Below are 17,442 nucleotides of genomic sequence, written 5' to 3' on the forward strand. Positions count from 1 at the left end.
TGTCATGTAAATAGGTTTTTCAGCAGGATCTTTCACCTACAAAGCCCTTGGGTCCTTTGCCAACTACATTTAAACCTAGGTTTGAATTAATATGTAGGTCACATGCAGTTGTGAAAGTTAGTTAGGTCAGCATTTCTAATGAGGCAGCAATCTCAGTAATGTTCTGAAGGGAGGCAGAAAGACACAGAAAGATGATATAAAATGCTATACCTGGGTTATGAAGTGGCATGCCCAGAAAATACTGACCTGGACTAACCAGCACATTTCATTCACCTTTCCCTGTCCTTTCTGCTTCCTTCCCATATAACTGGAAATCAGGAAAGAAAAAGTATGCATGGCTAAAAGGACTTTTCTGGGGAATGAGAAGGTGGTAGACATGAGAGGAACAAAATCTCTTATGCTATTTATTCATTAGAACTGCTCACATTTATGTCATGAAATGCCTTCTAGCAGGATCTACAGCTCTGCTCTCAAAATAATGTTTTACTTTGTCAGGTGACGCTAACTCAGACAATAAAAGCATTTTATCTTTCATTCAAACATATGAGTTTGAGTCTTACACTTGTGACTGGACCAAACTGGGAAAACTGTTGGAATCCAGGTGAATCAGGATTCTCACTTACTAGTGAAATAGTTGATGTCGTTATTTTATATCAAAGAGAAGAATCAACACTCACTCTTAACAAGAGAAGAAACACTACCAGAAACAGGAACTTTTAAGCAATACATTAATTCATCCAATACATTCATTCATCCAAAATCATAGTATCTCAAAAACTGTGAACTAGAATCCTTTTAAATTTTAAATTCTGTAGTGCATCACAGGAATTATTGACACTTATATTTCGGAGCTTTATGGGATGAAATACTCATACTTTTGTAGCCTGTTACTATCCCAGAAGTGAGGTGGAGATGTAAGCAGTCTTTCTAAGTGTCACTTCAAATTTCTGGGTGCTTCTGAACCATGTCCCATTTTCAAGTTCTGATTTGATATATTTTCTCAAACTATCCAAAAGTTCATTGTGTAAGTCTTTCATAACACTGGGCTTAAACTCAACACACATTTTGCTCATGCACATCTCTGGTACCACAGTAATTAGTACAGCTAGGAACCTTTCCTATCTATACATAATTAAAATTTTTCTATTTGGAGAGACAAATATTCAATTTCTCAGAAATTAATTAAATACTGATATTCAAATACTTCTTGGTTAGTACCATTCTGGCATTCAGATTCAAGATACCCAGTTGGATAAATTATTTTATCCATTTTGGGGAACAAAATACATGAGCATGACGTACCATTTTCCTATATAACATTTTTCTGAGTTTGTAAAAACAATAATTTCAATTAAAAAAACCACAACAATATTAATTACCTTTTTACAATTCTTATTTAAAGACAGTCCCCTGCCATTATTATATCTGATTGTCTCTCAACCTACTGACATGTCACAGAAAACCGAGACAGTATAAAGACCATGTGAGCTTACATTCTCAGCATGCATCTTTTGCCCCAGGGTATTGCTAGGACTGTATTTCACCTGATCTTGTAGTTGCTCTCCATTTGAAATCCTAGCACGCTTTATGTGAAATGTAAAGCTCAGTGGGATTTATGCTTATCACAGTGCTTCCTGCTTTCACAAAGCAGAAGCAGTGGGGACTGAAGGATAATTTCCTGAGGTTAACAGTGATAAGGGGGAGACATTTCCTGTGAAGAGATATGAAAGTAAGCAGGCTAACGTTTAGTCACAGCTCTCTCCAACAGCAAGCAGAGACAAATTGTTGAGCAGTTGTGTGGAAAAGATACAAAATGCTTTAACAGGTGGTTGGTTTCCTCTGGAGACCATGCATAGGGAAGCAGAGGAAAGTCTCAGGACAGTGTCTCAGTTCTCAGAAGAACAAGCAAGGTTTTAGGCAAAAGTTAAATGTCATGTACATATATCAGATTCCCATAAGGGAGAAGTTTCTTCTAGATTTTGATTTTTAATTTGGATTTTGTCCAGTTTGTCACTTCTCATGAGGAAAATGGAGTTCTTTCTACCTCCTGATTACTACTGATATTCAGTGGAAATCTGGAACCACATTTATTTTTGACAGCCGTAACAAGAGTAATTAGGTGAATATCTAGACAGCACTATTTCTACAAACCGCTTTTAAAACTAATCTACTTAGATAGTAGATGTCAGTCCTGTTTTAGAGAAATACCAGCTTTGCACTAGGTGATCAGCAGAATGCACTCAGAACTTATAGGACTAATTCCCTAGATTCTTGGTAAATACAGAGAAACCTACTTAAATGCAGCTTATTTTCATAGGAAGGACGTACAATGTTCCCTAAAGAAGATATTAAATAAAAAGAGAAAAATTATTGCATTTTCTGCAGACTTCTAAGAACTATCCAAGCCACCTAAGAAAAAAAGAATATTTCAGGAATGAATGAAGGTTTTTGTAGCTTTTTTTTATTACTAGTCTTACAAAAGTATAGACACAGGTGCTTTCTTTTTCATAATAATGTAGGTGAGAATTCAGTATCATACAACATCCTGCCCTACTATGTTTCTGTCTCTGAGGCCACTGGGACATGTGTACAACCCCTATAAACAACGAAGAAGCTGTTTCTGTAGGAAATGCTAAGTGTTTAAAAGCTCTATGAATTTCTTTCTCTTATGCCTTTGCATGATATAAGCAACGGGGGAAAGGAGCCAGATGCAAGCACCAAGAGAAAATTACTTTGGTGCAATGAGCTCAAGACTGTGTTTGGAATGATTGTGAGATATAAACAGCTTCAACTCTGGAGTAAAGGTCAACTGTCCAAACCCTAGAACAGTCCTCAAGACTGAATGCTGTTCTTAGGGAAACAAAAATCCTGAGTGAGGCCAAGGAACACCTCTGCTGATGTCTAGTCACTGATGTACATTTCTCCCCTGCCTGCGTGGCAGTCTGGCTTTTAATCCCTTGTTCAGACCACAGATAAAGTAGACATAATTCTAGAAAAACAGAATTATTTTATAAAGATAACTTGAAATTTAGCTAGCAATCAGTGAATCCAGTCATTTAAATGACTGGATAAATAAAATGAATCAGGCCCTGATCCCAGATTTACTTGTGTATTTATGTTTATAGAGACAAATAAGCAAGATGCTGACACAGAGGAAGTGCCAGCAGTGCTGGGGAAGATAAGTGCAGATAATGAAGACAATATATTTTTGAAAGAATTCCAGCATTTTAAATCTCAAATTTTCACAACATTTACATAAATCATTTTGACACCAACCTCAGTCTGCAGAAAAAGCATTCATATTAATTCACAAATATGAAGGGGATTCATAATTGTGTCTTTATGATTTTAAAGAACCCAATTAAAAAACCCCAAACTTTTCATCGATTCAAAGTTCATAGTGTTACATAAAAATGTGTATGTTTACAGCAGGGAAGGGAATAATGCCACATTGTTTATACAGACTGCACACAAAATCTACAATTTTCCCTGCTCTGCGTAACAATTCTATACAAATGTGTCTGAAAAATCCATTCTCTAACATTTTTTTCCCATTTGTCTCAGTCTAGGATTGTGCTCTCAGCCATCTGCTCTATCACCAATGTAACATTCTTTACATTTAATAGGAAACCATTGGGAGTAGGTTCTGTGTTTTACTAACATTTTAGTACCATGCATAATGTATGAGTGCTTTTATCCTCAGTAGAGAAGAGATGAGCACCTTTTTACCACAAAGCAACTAAGAAACAATTAACTACTCCTACAGGAAAAGACATTTGACAAAACAGTTCACAAACACTATTATGTCTCAGGTGGCCTGGAGATTTCCAAATCTGTTCCTGCCTATTGCAGAAAACTTCACAAGGAGGTAAAATTCCATTCCTTTATCTTTGTGAATTATTTCCTTTGTCCTCTAATGTACAATTCTGCTTCAGCAATAGAACTCTTAAGACAATTATTCCTTTCTTTCCTTCATAAAAAATAGTTCCCCTCCCCTCCCCTGCCCTCCTGTTTTCTCCTACTCTTCCTCTCAGCAGACAAGGAGCCACAGCTACACTGTTATCAGCTGCTTTGTACACCGTGCTGTGCTCCATACCAACACAGTTATTCTTTGACAGAGAGAAATTTTTGTAAAAAGCAGCTCTCCCTGTTACAGAGCCCACAAGTACACAGCCACTGTCTTCAACAGATACTACACTGCTATTTGAATCTTTTAAGTCCTGTGCTATTCAGCAATTGCAAAGTTGCTCCAGAATGGTAGAGCTGGTCTGATTAAACTCTAAGGCTTGGGGAAGGTTTTCAGGCTAGCACATGTGATTCCTTAGGTGTGTCTACATAGACATGAAAATTCACCTGCTTTTTCATCCTTCTTCAAACCGACCAGACACACCCTATCTCTCACCCCAAATGTTTTATAGTTCCATCAGTGGTGCTGTAAACAGATTGAAAAAAACCTGTCTGGGGTTCAGGATAAATAAACTAACCTCCACACTAGGGGACACTAAAGCTGCCTTACCACGCTGGGTAAAAGCTGGGTCAGCATGAAGGAAAGGCTGTATTTTTCTCTCATGCCTGTGTAGGCACTTTCTGACAACTTAGATTCCTCAGTTCTCAGTAGAACTGAGTGACTGTGCTGAGCATGCAGGCATGCTAAATAGGCCTTGGAGGGAGCACTCTGCCAGGCTGGCACCACCAGCCCCTCAGGGTTTCCCTCTGTTTTAGAGCAGCATCAACCATTCTTTTCAGAGCAGCGTGCACTAAGCCCTATGCATAGCCAGCTAATACAGTCAGAGGGGTGCTGGAAGAGCTTGCTCTCCTGCTCTTCACAAGCAACTAGCTAGCTGAGATGGGGAATATGCTAATGACATCTTTCCACAAGCCTCTGTCCACCCTCCAACCTGACCAAGAGTCTGAGCAAGGCTGCTTTAGCCCAAGAGGTGAGCACCTGTGGGGTAACTAGACTGACCACAATTATTCAGGTACCTGAGAAAGAGTGGGGTGAAATCTATCTTGCAAGAAATGAAAACTTCTCTAAAAGGGGAAGGTGACACTTTACCAGAAGGAACAGCTTACATTTACTTGCAGAGAGCTGGGACTTATACTGGCCTCGAACTAGCCGGCAGGTGGACCCATCTCCATTGCAGACCCCACAGTTATCTTCCTTGACAGCACTTCCCAGCTGGTGGTCACAGCCAACAATCTGGCAAAAAAGAAAGATGTGCAGTTCAACATGAGCACTTACCAATCTGCTCAATCCACCTCTGCAACTAATTACTCTAAATTTCTCTCTTAGCATCTCTAGAGGGCCATAAAGTACCTTAGCAATGAAAGAGACTGAGCAAATCTGGCTAGGAGTGTGCACTGAAGTCAGGCAAGAGATAGTGAACAGGTTAGTACTCAATGGCTTTTGCAATCCAGAGGAAGAAAAGAGCATTGTTGGAGATTGTTATTTTAGGGCATTGGGAACATTTCTTGGTCAGAGTCCTATCAGAAATTTTACTTCTTGGAGTTTCACAAATCAAAATGCCTGAAACAGATAAAAAGACAGATAGGAAGCAGACACATAGATAAAAGTAAAGAGCAGCATGGATCAATAGTAATGTGGCTCTGAAATTTTACCTTCTATGCAGCTGGGGAAGCCATGTGGTTTTAGTTATATTTGACAATAATCCCATTCCACACTGTCAATGCCTGTGTTCAGACATTGTAAAAGATCTGATAAAGAAAGCGGAAATGATTGCGACAAAAGATTGAGAGTCATTGCATAAATGCAATTACCTGCTCTGAAACTGGCTTTATTCCTACATGCAAATTGTTTTGGTTCAATATTTTAAGTTTATTAATTTTAATAAACTAGATTTCTCAGTTTGCAAAACTCCTGTTATTCTGAGGAGAATCAAACAGTAATTTATAATTAAGTACATTTAAAATTAATTAATGGACTATTTGTTTAACACAGTGTTAATGTAGGCCTTTTGGTTTAAGTTCTCCATCCAAGTTATGAATTTTGCATATAAATAACTGAAATCTAAGAAATTAAGAAAGTCCTTACAGTGCTATAATCTCCTTTGTAAGTGTGAGAAAAAGAAAGGCCTTCTAGCATTCTGGCATGCAGAGTAAGCGATGAACAAATATTTGTCTATAACTTCTAATTAGTTTGTCCTAAGGCTCTTAGCCAAATAGAGAGTGTATTTATAAACACAGGGAATTTTAAATAAAGTATTTTTTCAGATTTAAATTTTCCCACATTTCTGAGTTTTAGTTAAATCAGAGAACTAGGTCATAGAAAATGATGAGAATAAGCTGTATGTGTAACTTGCCCACTTAAACATTCTGACTAATATTTCTTATTTGTGCAAATCTGAATGTGCATAATTATGCATCTCTGCTGGGGTGGATATATTTCTGGGTTTGACACTTTCTCTTCATTTGTCTATGAAAATGTAGGCTTTAATAACCAGTACTTTCTTTTAGCAATTCAATTTCTTTTTTAAAATCATTATTTTACTAGCTGCAGAATACTGTTTCCTTGATTATCTGTCATATTGGTAGTATAATTAATTTAATTTAAATAATTTAATTAAGCTTGATGAAAGCTATAATATTTTTTTTTATTTTACCTACTTTTTCCAGCTCAGAAATGGGTGAAGCCTCCTATGTTTACACCTTATATTATGATCCCTCTAAGGGAATTAGTGAAGCCTAAAGAAGTAACAGTCACAAAAAGGACACATTTCCTTGAAAAGCTACTCATATCAAGGCTGCAAGAGATATTTTAATACATTAGAAACACCATGACAAATAATGGTTAGAAAACTGAAGCAAAGATAAGCATAACTTGACTGTGACAGCTCCACACAAAACTTTCAAGTACATGTGTACAAATTGTATCCACAGTACTTTTTTCTCAATAAGTATATCCCTACATGAACTGCGCCTTTGATATACACAGACTGGTATGCTTTAACTCTGCATAGACAAGACATAAAAAGATGTAAAAATAATCACTTGCATGATCTGAAAACTGTATGACTCAGCTTTTCTTTCTAGTGCATTAGAGATCACTAGCACCCATAGTGAGAAGGGTCCTGCTGGGGAGCCCAGGTTATAGAAGAAATTCCCTTTTGTATCTGCTCAATAATTCACTTTAGAGTGGTACAAAATTTTTTATGCCTTTGCCTATTTTGAGACTAATATGTAAACTGCTTGGATAGGAAATAGACTGGATCTTAAATCCAGGTATTAGGTAACCAGTTTCAAAAAACAGCATTTACTACTTTAAAGCATTTTTAACTTTATGAATCATCAGCTCACATGTTGCCATGGGCTATACCCTGATTAAAGCTAATTTATAAAATGAGCAATTTGGAGCTAGGTCATAACTTGTGGAGTAAACTACCAGGAAAATATCAGGTGTGAAAGGAAGTTATACTGTGGTTTGTTTCTTTTTTAATGAGTTGGCCAGCCATTACCAGTGCACAGCATAAAAGTATTTCTTCTGTTGAGATGCTGTGTTTCAAATGGAAGTATGAGCTAAGTGAGGGTATGGAGGCATTTGTGTTTACTAACATTTCTGTGGTATGTGCAAAATATATGTTAACCTTAATGTGTTTGGCAGTGTCTCAAATAATTTTATGCAATTAAGAGTTTGATGAAATTAAATGAATTTCTTATTTCTCCCCAGGGTCTCTGCAGAGATTTCTTTCTTTACTCTGTTAGATTATCTGTCTAAATAGATATCCAGAGCTCTGGGAATATGAACGAAATTTTCATTAAAAAAACTTATGAGTGATTAATGCATGAAATACAAAATGTTCCCAAGTTCATTTTATTCTTTTTTATTTTCTTTCTTTTTTCACTACTTAGGGAAATTCTTCCATCTTTTGAAGGTAATTTCATGCACTAGAAAGGTTGCTAGTGTTTGAAATGGAGTCACTGATGCTTTAAAATGGACACTACTCAAGATCTCTTATATTGGTTTTTAGTAGCTCTACAAGGAAATATTAAAGTGCTCCTGAAAAAATGCAGCTCATGTGAACAGTATCTTTTGTCTCAGAGCAGAAGAAACAAGTTTGGCTGAATTGAGAACATGTAATTTCCACAACATTATTTTCACTCTCCATGAAGCCTGCAGAGAACTCATTGAAAAAGATTATAGAATGGGTGAAAATATGTCACCACTCCCCCAGATGTCTGCAAAGGGTCAACAAGGAACAGGAAGGCAGAATTGTTTCTTTCCGAATCCACCCATAGCAAAACAAAAAGGGAACAGACAAAGAGGGAAGGCTTTAAAATGGCTGTTATCAGAGATGTTAAAGATGCAAGGCACTAGGAGAGGCCAGCTATCAAGAAAAGTAGACTCACTTGGTCTGCAGAACTAGAAAAGTCTGCCAAGACACTGACCTATGGGCATAATCACCTGATGAGGGGTGGTTGAGGACGTTGTCACGAAAACAAGCACCATGGAAGGCACTGCTTCATCAGCATGGATGCAAAGGAAAGCAAAGAAAATAATAAGGATACTTCGCCTCTGATATACAGCTCAGAGTAATGGTTTGGGGGACACAGTTTGAAACAGAATTAGGACATTTTAGAATCAGAAGTCTAGGGAATATTTCACTCTCTGAAAAGCTTTGAAATGTCAACTCCTTGTCTTGGTTTGAAGCTGGATCCAATGTTGAAATCCTGAAGTTTCTGTGGGATAGAAACTTCCCTTTCCAATGCATTCTAGTTCTGATCTTAATATACCCTGGGAGGTTTAGGGAGATGAAGTCTTTTTTCAATCCATAAAGGTCTGGGAAGGAAGCCCCCACTAGGAATAAAAATGGATTACTACAACAAATTGTGCCTGGAAATGTTCTGAAGTAAGCAGTTTTCTTACTCATTTCTATTACATGTTAAGCTTCCTCCCCTTAAAGCAGGGTAATGAGGTACAGACTTTTCACATTGAAATCTTCTGAGTTTCAGGTTGCTTCATGAAGTGTGGTCAGAGGCTTGAACTGCACATTGTTACCACACAAAATATCAGAAGCAGCTCCATTAAGTTCCCTGACAATCTAATCCAAACTCCATTAAAATCAAGAACATGTACTTATAAGTTTGATAAGTTCTGGATTAAACTCTTGTGTGTTTCTAAAGGTGTTCCTATGAAGCTCATTACTACTGTGGTTAAATGCCCTTAAAGCAGTAAAGGCAGATTTTGCAGAGCTCTGGAGGTGTCTCAGTATATGGAAAAAGTCATCCACGTAGTACTGGAGTGAGAAAATCAGGTGAGTACCATCTGCCCACCCAGATCTTCTTCACCACCTCTAAAGTGAGCTGGTTTTTTATTCTTCTTATGGGTTTAGCATAGAAAGTCTAGCAACAAAAAGCCATAATAATAACAGCTAATCTTTAGTTGGCCAAGCCTGTATTGTTTTCTGGCATCAGGTACCACAGTTCTACTCAGAGGTAAAGATTCCATATTACATTTTAGGCTGAAGTCCCAGACTTCATGCTGAGTTTGACTTTCCCCCCTCTCCCCACCTCAAACCCCCCCTTACTCCACTTGACGGCCCATGGGTTGACAAAACAGAAAAATAAGGATATTCCTGACTCTGAGACACATTGCAAAACAATTTTTACAGGATGCTGCAAGAAAAGAGATGGCTATCAAGTTAGAAGATCAACTGCTTGTGTGTAGTTTAAAGGCACTGGGCTAAAAGTCCCACAACAGGAGTTGGAACTAACTCATTGAGTGCGTGCATGAGTGTTATAAGTGCATGTGTTCCCCTTGTGGACTTGAACTTTGGCTCAGTTTAGCAGATTTTTCCAGAAATAAAACTGGACCAGCAATGACAGGTTCTGCTCCAGCCCTGCTAGTCTGGATGCCCTGAAGTAAGAAGTTTTCATAATAATTTCTATTCAGTATTAAGAAATCCTGGGCAGGAAATAATGTAATAAAGCAAGCTTGAAAATCTAGCCAATTATAAATAAATCTCTCTGTTTTTCAAAGGGCATGTCTGCAGTTCAAATGCAAGAAGTTCTGAGAATCTGAAAAAAACAAAGTTGCCCTTCACATAGATATGAACATGGGGCTCAATGTGGGACTTGTGTGGATTGTCACTGCTCAGTTGAAAAATGTTTGGGATCAGAGCCATCATTTCAGCTGAGTTCAAAATCCTGTTTCACAGAATCAGCATGAAGAGCTGCTCTACTCTTCAAATTACTGGGGAGAGAACAAGCTTGAGCCTGTACATCAAAGTGGATCTGGGTTGGTGTCTGTGACATGGGGACTTGCAGCTCCTGACAGGGTATTTTCCCTTCAGTGCACCAACACCTTTGAGATGACATTTTACAACCCAGCATTTTTCCGGCAGAGTCTCATGACATTATCCCATCATAGGCAATCTTGACCAGCAGCAGGGTCTGGGCAGGACTTCCCCAGGTGCCCAGTAATTTGGGTAGCGGTACACCACAATCCAACTATAATTGATTTTCACAATGGCAAGGCAGTTAGTAACTATGATGGCAACAGCACACCCAGGGACATGTGCAATCAGTGTACTTGCTTGGTACACGAGAGGAATATATCTTTCAGCTGTTCAGGCAGTGTGAAACAAACTTCAGTTACTGATGAGTACCCCAATTGCTAAATACAGCCACTGAAGTGGCCAAGACACACCTTCCAACACACGAAACATAGCTGGCCAGCTTGTTGATTTGTTGCTGCTGGTTCATAGGTAGTGCCTAATCTACTACTAATCCACTGCAACCAATCTGCAGATCCTGCTTGGTGTCTGTCCCATCATTCTCAGCTAGCCAGAGCTCTCTGGTATCAACATATTTAAACAAAGTCCCTCATGTAGCCTTGCTCAACCAGCACAGCTGACACAATGCATTGGGAATCAGTGGTTCAGCCAAAGCTCTAGAAGCAAACAGCAAACATCCAGCAGCAGAAGGAACTGAAGAGATATTTCCATTTCTTAATTTTCTCTCAGGGAAAAAGAAATGTAAACTCATTCTGATGCTACCCTTAATTTAACAAATAGGAATTCAACTAATTTTAAAGCTGCTACTTCTAAATGAGGATTACAGATGCATTAAAATCTTGGATGTGGGGAAAAGGTATCTCCTTACATGAAAATTTAATTAGGAGGAATCTTCCAAGATAAAAAAAAAAAGGATTGAATTTTTCAAGTTTAGTCATTTATAGCCAACAACAATGTCGGTTGCCACCATAGAAGAGTCCACAAATGTGTGAACAAAGCTCTCTCTAGTTCATTCTCTGATGATACAGAAATCCAGAGGGTGCTGCTGTGTAAGAGGTAACATTTAAACAGAACTAAATTCCAAGGGTTTATAAACAGACAACAATAGGAAGAAAATAAGCTTCTGGAATAATTAATATTCACTTACCATTTCATTCACACTTTTCTTTGATTTTTTTTCTGCATTTAGATTTACATACCCATATTGAGTAGGAGTAAAAATTTAGTTTCTCCTTTTTCCTTACATATTGTGTATTTCTTGAAGAAAGAGAAAAAAGACCCCTAACATTTTTTTTTAGCTAGTGCTCTTTAGCAGACCATTACTGAAATTCTCACTTTTCTCCAGAAGAATTACATCTATTTTCTGGATATCTTAGCAGTTCCAGGGGAAAGATCTGTCAGTTTTTGAAGAATATTAGAACACTACATCAGAAAGTGATTGCAAAGGCCATTCTAAGACAAAATTCATCAAGGCAGCTCTCCCTCAGTTTCCTGGTAGCAATGTGCTTGAGAAATCAAGAGTAAATTCTGCCTACTGGACCTATTATTTTTCTCCTAGAACATGAAACACCAATTGTAAAAGCATTTAATTGACAGTAGTGACACATTACATTTGACTGTGATCCTTTGTAAGCTCTAGTGACTTCATGACATGCTTGAAATTGCTATTCAGAGCTCTCTTCTGTTGGGTGTACAGGCTTCTTTTGTTGGCAGGAGTTGGTCCTCCGTCGGCTGGATCAATGAGGATCCAGCGGCAGAGCTTTGTTATACCAGTGCCAGCAAAGATTTTCTGGTGCTTCAGGCAGTCACATAATCTGTGCTATCAAGGAACAGACATCTCTCACTATTCAAATACTTGAGAGAGGTTACATGTCCCCAGGCCACTGCTGAAAGAGCTTAGCTAGTATATATGGTATTCCAGCCCGCTGCTCAGAGGAGTATAAGAGTAAGGAAGAGTAAGGTGTAAGAGGAGTGCATGCAGGCCCTAGAAGACATTTAGAATGACAGAGGAAACTGTCTCAAATGCCTGCAAAACACCTGTCCTAGGTCTTTGAGGTAACTGGACCACTTGACAAGGTTTTTGCTGAGGACTCTCAAAACTGCCTAGCTATTGCAGACATCTTGCCATCTTCATACAGCAATAAAGCCACTGCACCACTCTACACAGCTCCGGCTTTAAGGTGTGCTAAAGAAATATGTGAACAGAGTAACTGTTCCTGGTAACTGAAAGAGAACCCTTACAAGTCTCCAAGCTGTTCTTTTAAATTTCTTATTATTGCCAAGCCTCCAAACTTCAAAGTTCCTCCCTCCCTCTGCCTCTAGAGAAGGGAGCTGCTCTGGGTGCTGCTGGTTAAAGACACACACAGGAGACAAGCTGGTCAACATTGGAGAACAGCAAATATTTTTTCTGCTAAAAGACTAGAACAAAATATCTGTGCAGAGGTGCTAACCTCTCTTAGTTCAGAAAGTTAAAAAACTGATAACTCAGGGCAGGGGAGTTCTAACAATGCAACTGAAGATTGTTTCACACACAAAATATCATCCCATTTCCCTTCCACACTCCAACACAAAAATGTTGCTACCTGCCATGACAATAGCAATTTAAGCATTTGGCTATTACTCGTATGAATCATGGTTCTTCCTTTCTGTGTGCTAGAAACTCCTTTCTGTGTGCTAGAAACATGACATACTGGGGGGAAAGCTACTTATTTTGTCTCATAAAAACTGAAGTTCCTCAACAAAAGAACAAAATTAATGACTTGCTACCTGCAGAACATGAGGTAGGTGAGGATAGTGTAAGACAAAATAGTCAAACAGCAATTCAGTCGTTCAGCCTGACACAGGTTCAAAAACACATGACCAACAGAAATCAAGAATTCAGTACATTCTGAAGTGTTATCTCTGAGGAAGACATCTAGGTTTCAATGGACTATTAAAAAAAAAAACCTAACAAAAAACTATTACAAACAGGAGACAGAAATAGCTTAACTACATAAGACTGAAATCCCAGCACTATGTAAATACCTTGACATGTTTTCCCCCAAATATTTTCCTTTTTTTGGACCCTATTTCTATCATAGTCTTGGCAGAAGAAAAAGATTATTACTGGGCATTGTCTTGGGGGCAAAACACCTCTAAAATAGTGCATCTTGATGGAAACACAAATGATGCTTGTTTGTAGAGAATTAATAAAACAAACGCCATTCATTTCACTACTTTGTAATCAAACAGGCAGATAATAGCACTTCCAGTCCTCTTATGTGAGCAAAAGACAGAAACAGAAGTAAAAATCTCCTACTGGAAGTTACTGTCTCAGAGGTTTCACAGTTAGATAACATTTCTAAATAAAGTGTAGAAAAGAGTGATCTTGCAAAAATTGATCCTCCTTGTTACCCGTGCTAAAGGAGGATGAGAACAGTCTCTAATATTAGACCACTTAATGTTGCAGGGTGGAAAAATGCAGGTCAGGGGTTCAGATAGGGTGGGATAGACCCCTGGTAATCTCATTCCCCAGAGCTGGAGTTGACTTGAAAGGACGGCATGCCAAGAAATCAGATCTCAAGCTAAGGAAAGACTAGGAGCAGCCATGGGCCCAGCTGCAAATTTGTACAGCTATGCCCCAAGTGTATCCCACATGGACAGTCAGGGCTCAAGGCAGGTTTGTAAGCCTTTGAGAACCAAGTAACCACCTGATGTTATTTTCACCTGTCTCATGCAGGTTTACTGTGCAATGAGTAAAATATCCATGCATCAGACTCCAAATACGTGACACTGTTATCCTGATTAGCTCTGTATTTTGGGCTGAACTGGAAACAGGAGAGGATGTGTGCAGCAACACTTTGTACATGGAAGGCAGAAGAATAAACTCTCCATCCTGAAGTCATGATACACAGGAAATACAGCACAGTCACCTATTTAAAGCTGAGCAGATTTTCCCACTCTTCTTAAATGATGCACCTGTTTGTATAGCCTCTGCCTCTGACAAAAAAATTAGAAGCATGCATGCAGACACACACACACGCAGAGAGAGAGAGAGAGCCATTTAAATACTGGTGTATATAGAACCACAAAACAGAACCAAGGAGTAGTTTGGGTTGTAAGGTACCTCTAAAGGTCATCTAGGTCAACCCCCCAGCCATGGGCTGGACACAGAATCATGAAAAGGCCTCCAAGGTCACCAAGTCTGACTTCTGACCAGCTACAGGCAACTACAGCTAGCTAAAGGTAACTAAGCTTGTTAGTTGACTTGAATACACTGTATTGAATTCACAACTCAGTAAAACCAAAGTCTTAGGAATCAATAAATCAGATTTTTCTTAAACAACCTCCAGTATTATGTGGAATATATGTAGATCTTTAAAGAGAAATTTAATAATAAATAAATAAATAGTAGACATTAATATAAGCATTTCTGGAATGTAGCTTTCTTTAACAAATAACCGGTAAAATTAGGACAATGTAAAGGAGAAATTTGGGCAGTCTTGTGAGGAGAAACAAAAGGCTGTTTTTGGTCCTGAACAACTTTTTTGTAGTAACAAATTTAGTTAACAGCCTTCTGAAAAATCCCCAGTTTTATAATACCTGGATCTGATCCTACAATTAGAGCTATAATATGATTCATTGTGTTATTGTATCACATAGAAGAAGTCATTTTATTGTCTTTAATAAAAACACCCCCACCATTAATAGTAATAGTAATAGTAATAGTAATAGTAATAGTAATAGTAATAGTAATAGTAATAGTAATAGTAATAATAGTAATAATAATAAATAATAATAATAAATAATAGGATTAGGTTTGGTCAGAAGAATTATCAGAATCAACAGAAGAATAGCTTTTCAACTTTTACGGAGAAAGCAAGAAGCAAAAGTAGAACTCTTTTATCTTGTTTCTTCAGAAAAATTTAAGGAATCAATAGCTCTTACACTTCTACATGAACAAGAAGTCAGTTTATATGTAACTCTTCCCAAATGCATTTCTCATCAATTTCTTGAACTAGTACAACTGTTTTTGACTTTTCAGCCAAATGGTGCTGTTAATTGTAGCATCATTATATTTTTTCAGAATTTTCTGTCAAAGTTTATCTTTTATAGACAATGGCTACACTTTTTGCCTTTGATTGGAAGCCTAACAAAGTTTCATCCTTTCAGCAGATATTTTAGTTGTGGACATTTTCAGTGTCTAACCTTTCAACATGAAAATGGTGCAGCTGTCACCATTTTTCACAGAGAAGGACTGCTGTTGTCCTCCTGAGCTATGGCTGAAATGTTTAAAGCAAGCCCACAAATCACACTGCATTGACTGTGGTATGACATGTGGTCTCCTGGGATCCCTGGGCTGGAGAGACTGAAAGGATAGCAGATATGAAAGGGTAGCAGAAGACCAGGGTCGCTCAGGATGTGTAACCAAAAGACACTGTCCAGACTGAAAGTATCTTGTTCATGATTGTGACTTCAGGGAAGCAATAGTCATTTATATGAGGTGAGGATCTGGCTATCATATTTATGGGACATGCTTTTGGGAAATTACACAACAATTTACCATTTGGCTACATATATAATGAAAACCATAACAATTATTAAAAAAAAGCCCCTGATCTGGTGTTATACAGCAACACACAGATTCTGACATCCATACTGGAGATAGAAGAAGCCTTGAATAATCCTTGATCCCCCATTTGAGGAAGCAAAGACTTTCTTGTTCTTCCTTGCCAGAGTTAAGAAAAAGAACATTTTCAGAATTCACACAAGCAGAGGGCAAAAATTATATTGAGAGAAAACTAAGTATGAAGACTGTGGTAATAGGACAAAGTCAAAGGGGTGAGGAAAACAGAAAAAAAACAAAATTAAAATGGAATATTTCCCCTGTAGCAGGAATGCTAAGATACTGTGACAAGGAAAACCTGATAACATAAAGGAAATTTTGTCTACATTATAGGAAGGAAGGGAGGAAGGGAGGAAGGGAGGAAGGGAGGAAGGAAGGAAGTGAGGAAGTGAGGAAGGAAGGACAGAAAATAGCGATGTTATTTCCTTTTCAGAGAGGTTAAACATGAAGTGTGAACTGCATGAAACAGGGCGTAAATCAGTATTCTAACAGACATGCTCAGTGCAGCCAATTTCCTGGTTTTGTTGCTGTGATAATGTGAAGTGAGATGACAAAGAATAAGCTTGATTTCAAATAAAAGAGGAGCAGGCTGTTCCTGAAGGACTGCACCCAGTGGAAAGCGACCCACATTGGAAGAGTTAATGAAGAACTGTAGCTCACAAGATGGACTCATGCTGAAGAAGTTCATGGAGAACTGTCTCCCCTGGGAGGGATAGCGCACTGGAGCAGGGGAATGACTCCTCTTCCTGAGCTGTGGCAGGAACAATGTGTGATGAACTGATTTTAACCTTGCTCCACATCACCCTTTGCTGCTCACAGGAAGGAGGAAGAGGAAAGGAGGGAGGGGTGGGGGGGAGAAGATGTTTTTGAGATTTGTTTTACTTCTCTTTATCTTGCTCTGATTTTTATTGGCAATAAATTCAACTCATTTCCCCTTGTCTGTTTTGCCCATGATGGCAATCAGTAAGTGACCTCTCCCATCCCTTATCTCAACCCATGAGTCTTCAGTTATAATTTCTCTCCCCATCTGGTTGCAGAGAGCAGCTTCAGTGGGTACCTGGCATCCAGCCAGGAACAACCCACCACTCTCCAACTTTACAGCTTCAACTATTGTATATAGAAATTTCTTATACTCTCAAAACCCTAAGAAAGGATTTGAAGTACAGGAATTTATTTTGCAAACAGGGAAAATTAAACTAGAAACTGGAAGTTTTAAATGTCCTGTTCTCAGCATATCCATTAATTCTATCTATAAAGACATTTCAAAATGTGGAACTTCAAATCACTATTTCCTTAAAGACCATTCTATTGACTTCAGCATTGAGGTTCAAGCTAGTTACAATATACCAATGGGACATATTATGAGCTGAGGTAAACTCAAAATGAGACCCAAAGATCTGAGAAGTAATCCGTATTTCTTTTAAAAAGGGAGAAAGAAAGGGACATCCCAATTACACAGATATCCATAGAGAAAGGGATTTAAAATGTTCACGAGGAACAAGACAATAAGGAAGAGCTAGAACATATAGCATACTGAGCTTTTTTTGTTTGAAAAATGCTGTTGTTTGGTCTGTGTCACTATGCATT

At 38.2% G+C, this 17,442-nt stretch overlaps 1 protein-coding gene across 2 annotated transcripts in view; it reads right to left on the reverse strand.

The window, feature by feature from the left end:
• ADAMTSL1 (ADAMTS like 1) overlaps positions 1 to 17,442 on the reverse strand; it is a 178,788-nt gene that overhangs the window by 119,243 nt on the left and 42,103 nt on the right. For both annotated transcript variants that reach the window (XM_014252195.2, XM_088054554.1), the window contains exon 5: positions 5,074 to 5,200. In XM_014252195.2, coding sequence (XP_014107670.1) covers positions 5,074 to 5,200 — 127 coding nt within the window. The remainder of the gene's footprint in view (positions 1 to 5,073; positions 5,201 to 17,442) is intronic.

This window comes from Pseudopodoces humilis, chromosome 4 (genome assembly GCF_049639895.1).
Source record: "Pseudopodoces humilis isolate 2021_Gansu_Grassland_sample_001 chromosome 4, ASM4963989v1, whole genome shotgun sequence".
In the NCBI taxonomy this organism is placed as follows: Eukaryota; Metazoa; Chordata; class Aves; order Passeriformes; family Paridae; genus Pseudopodoces; species Pseudopodoces humilis.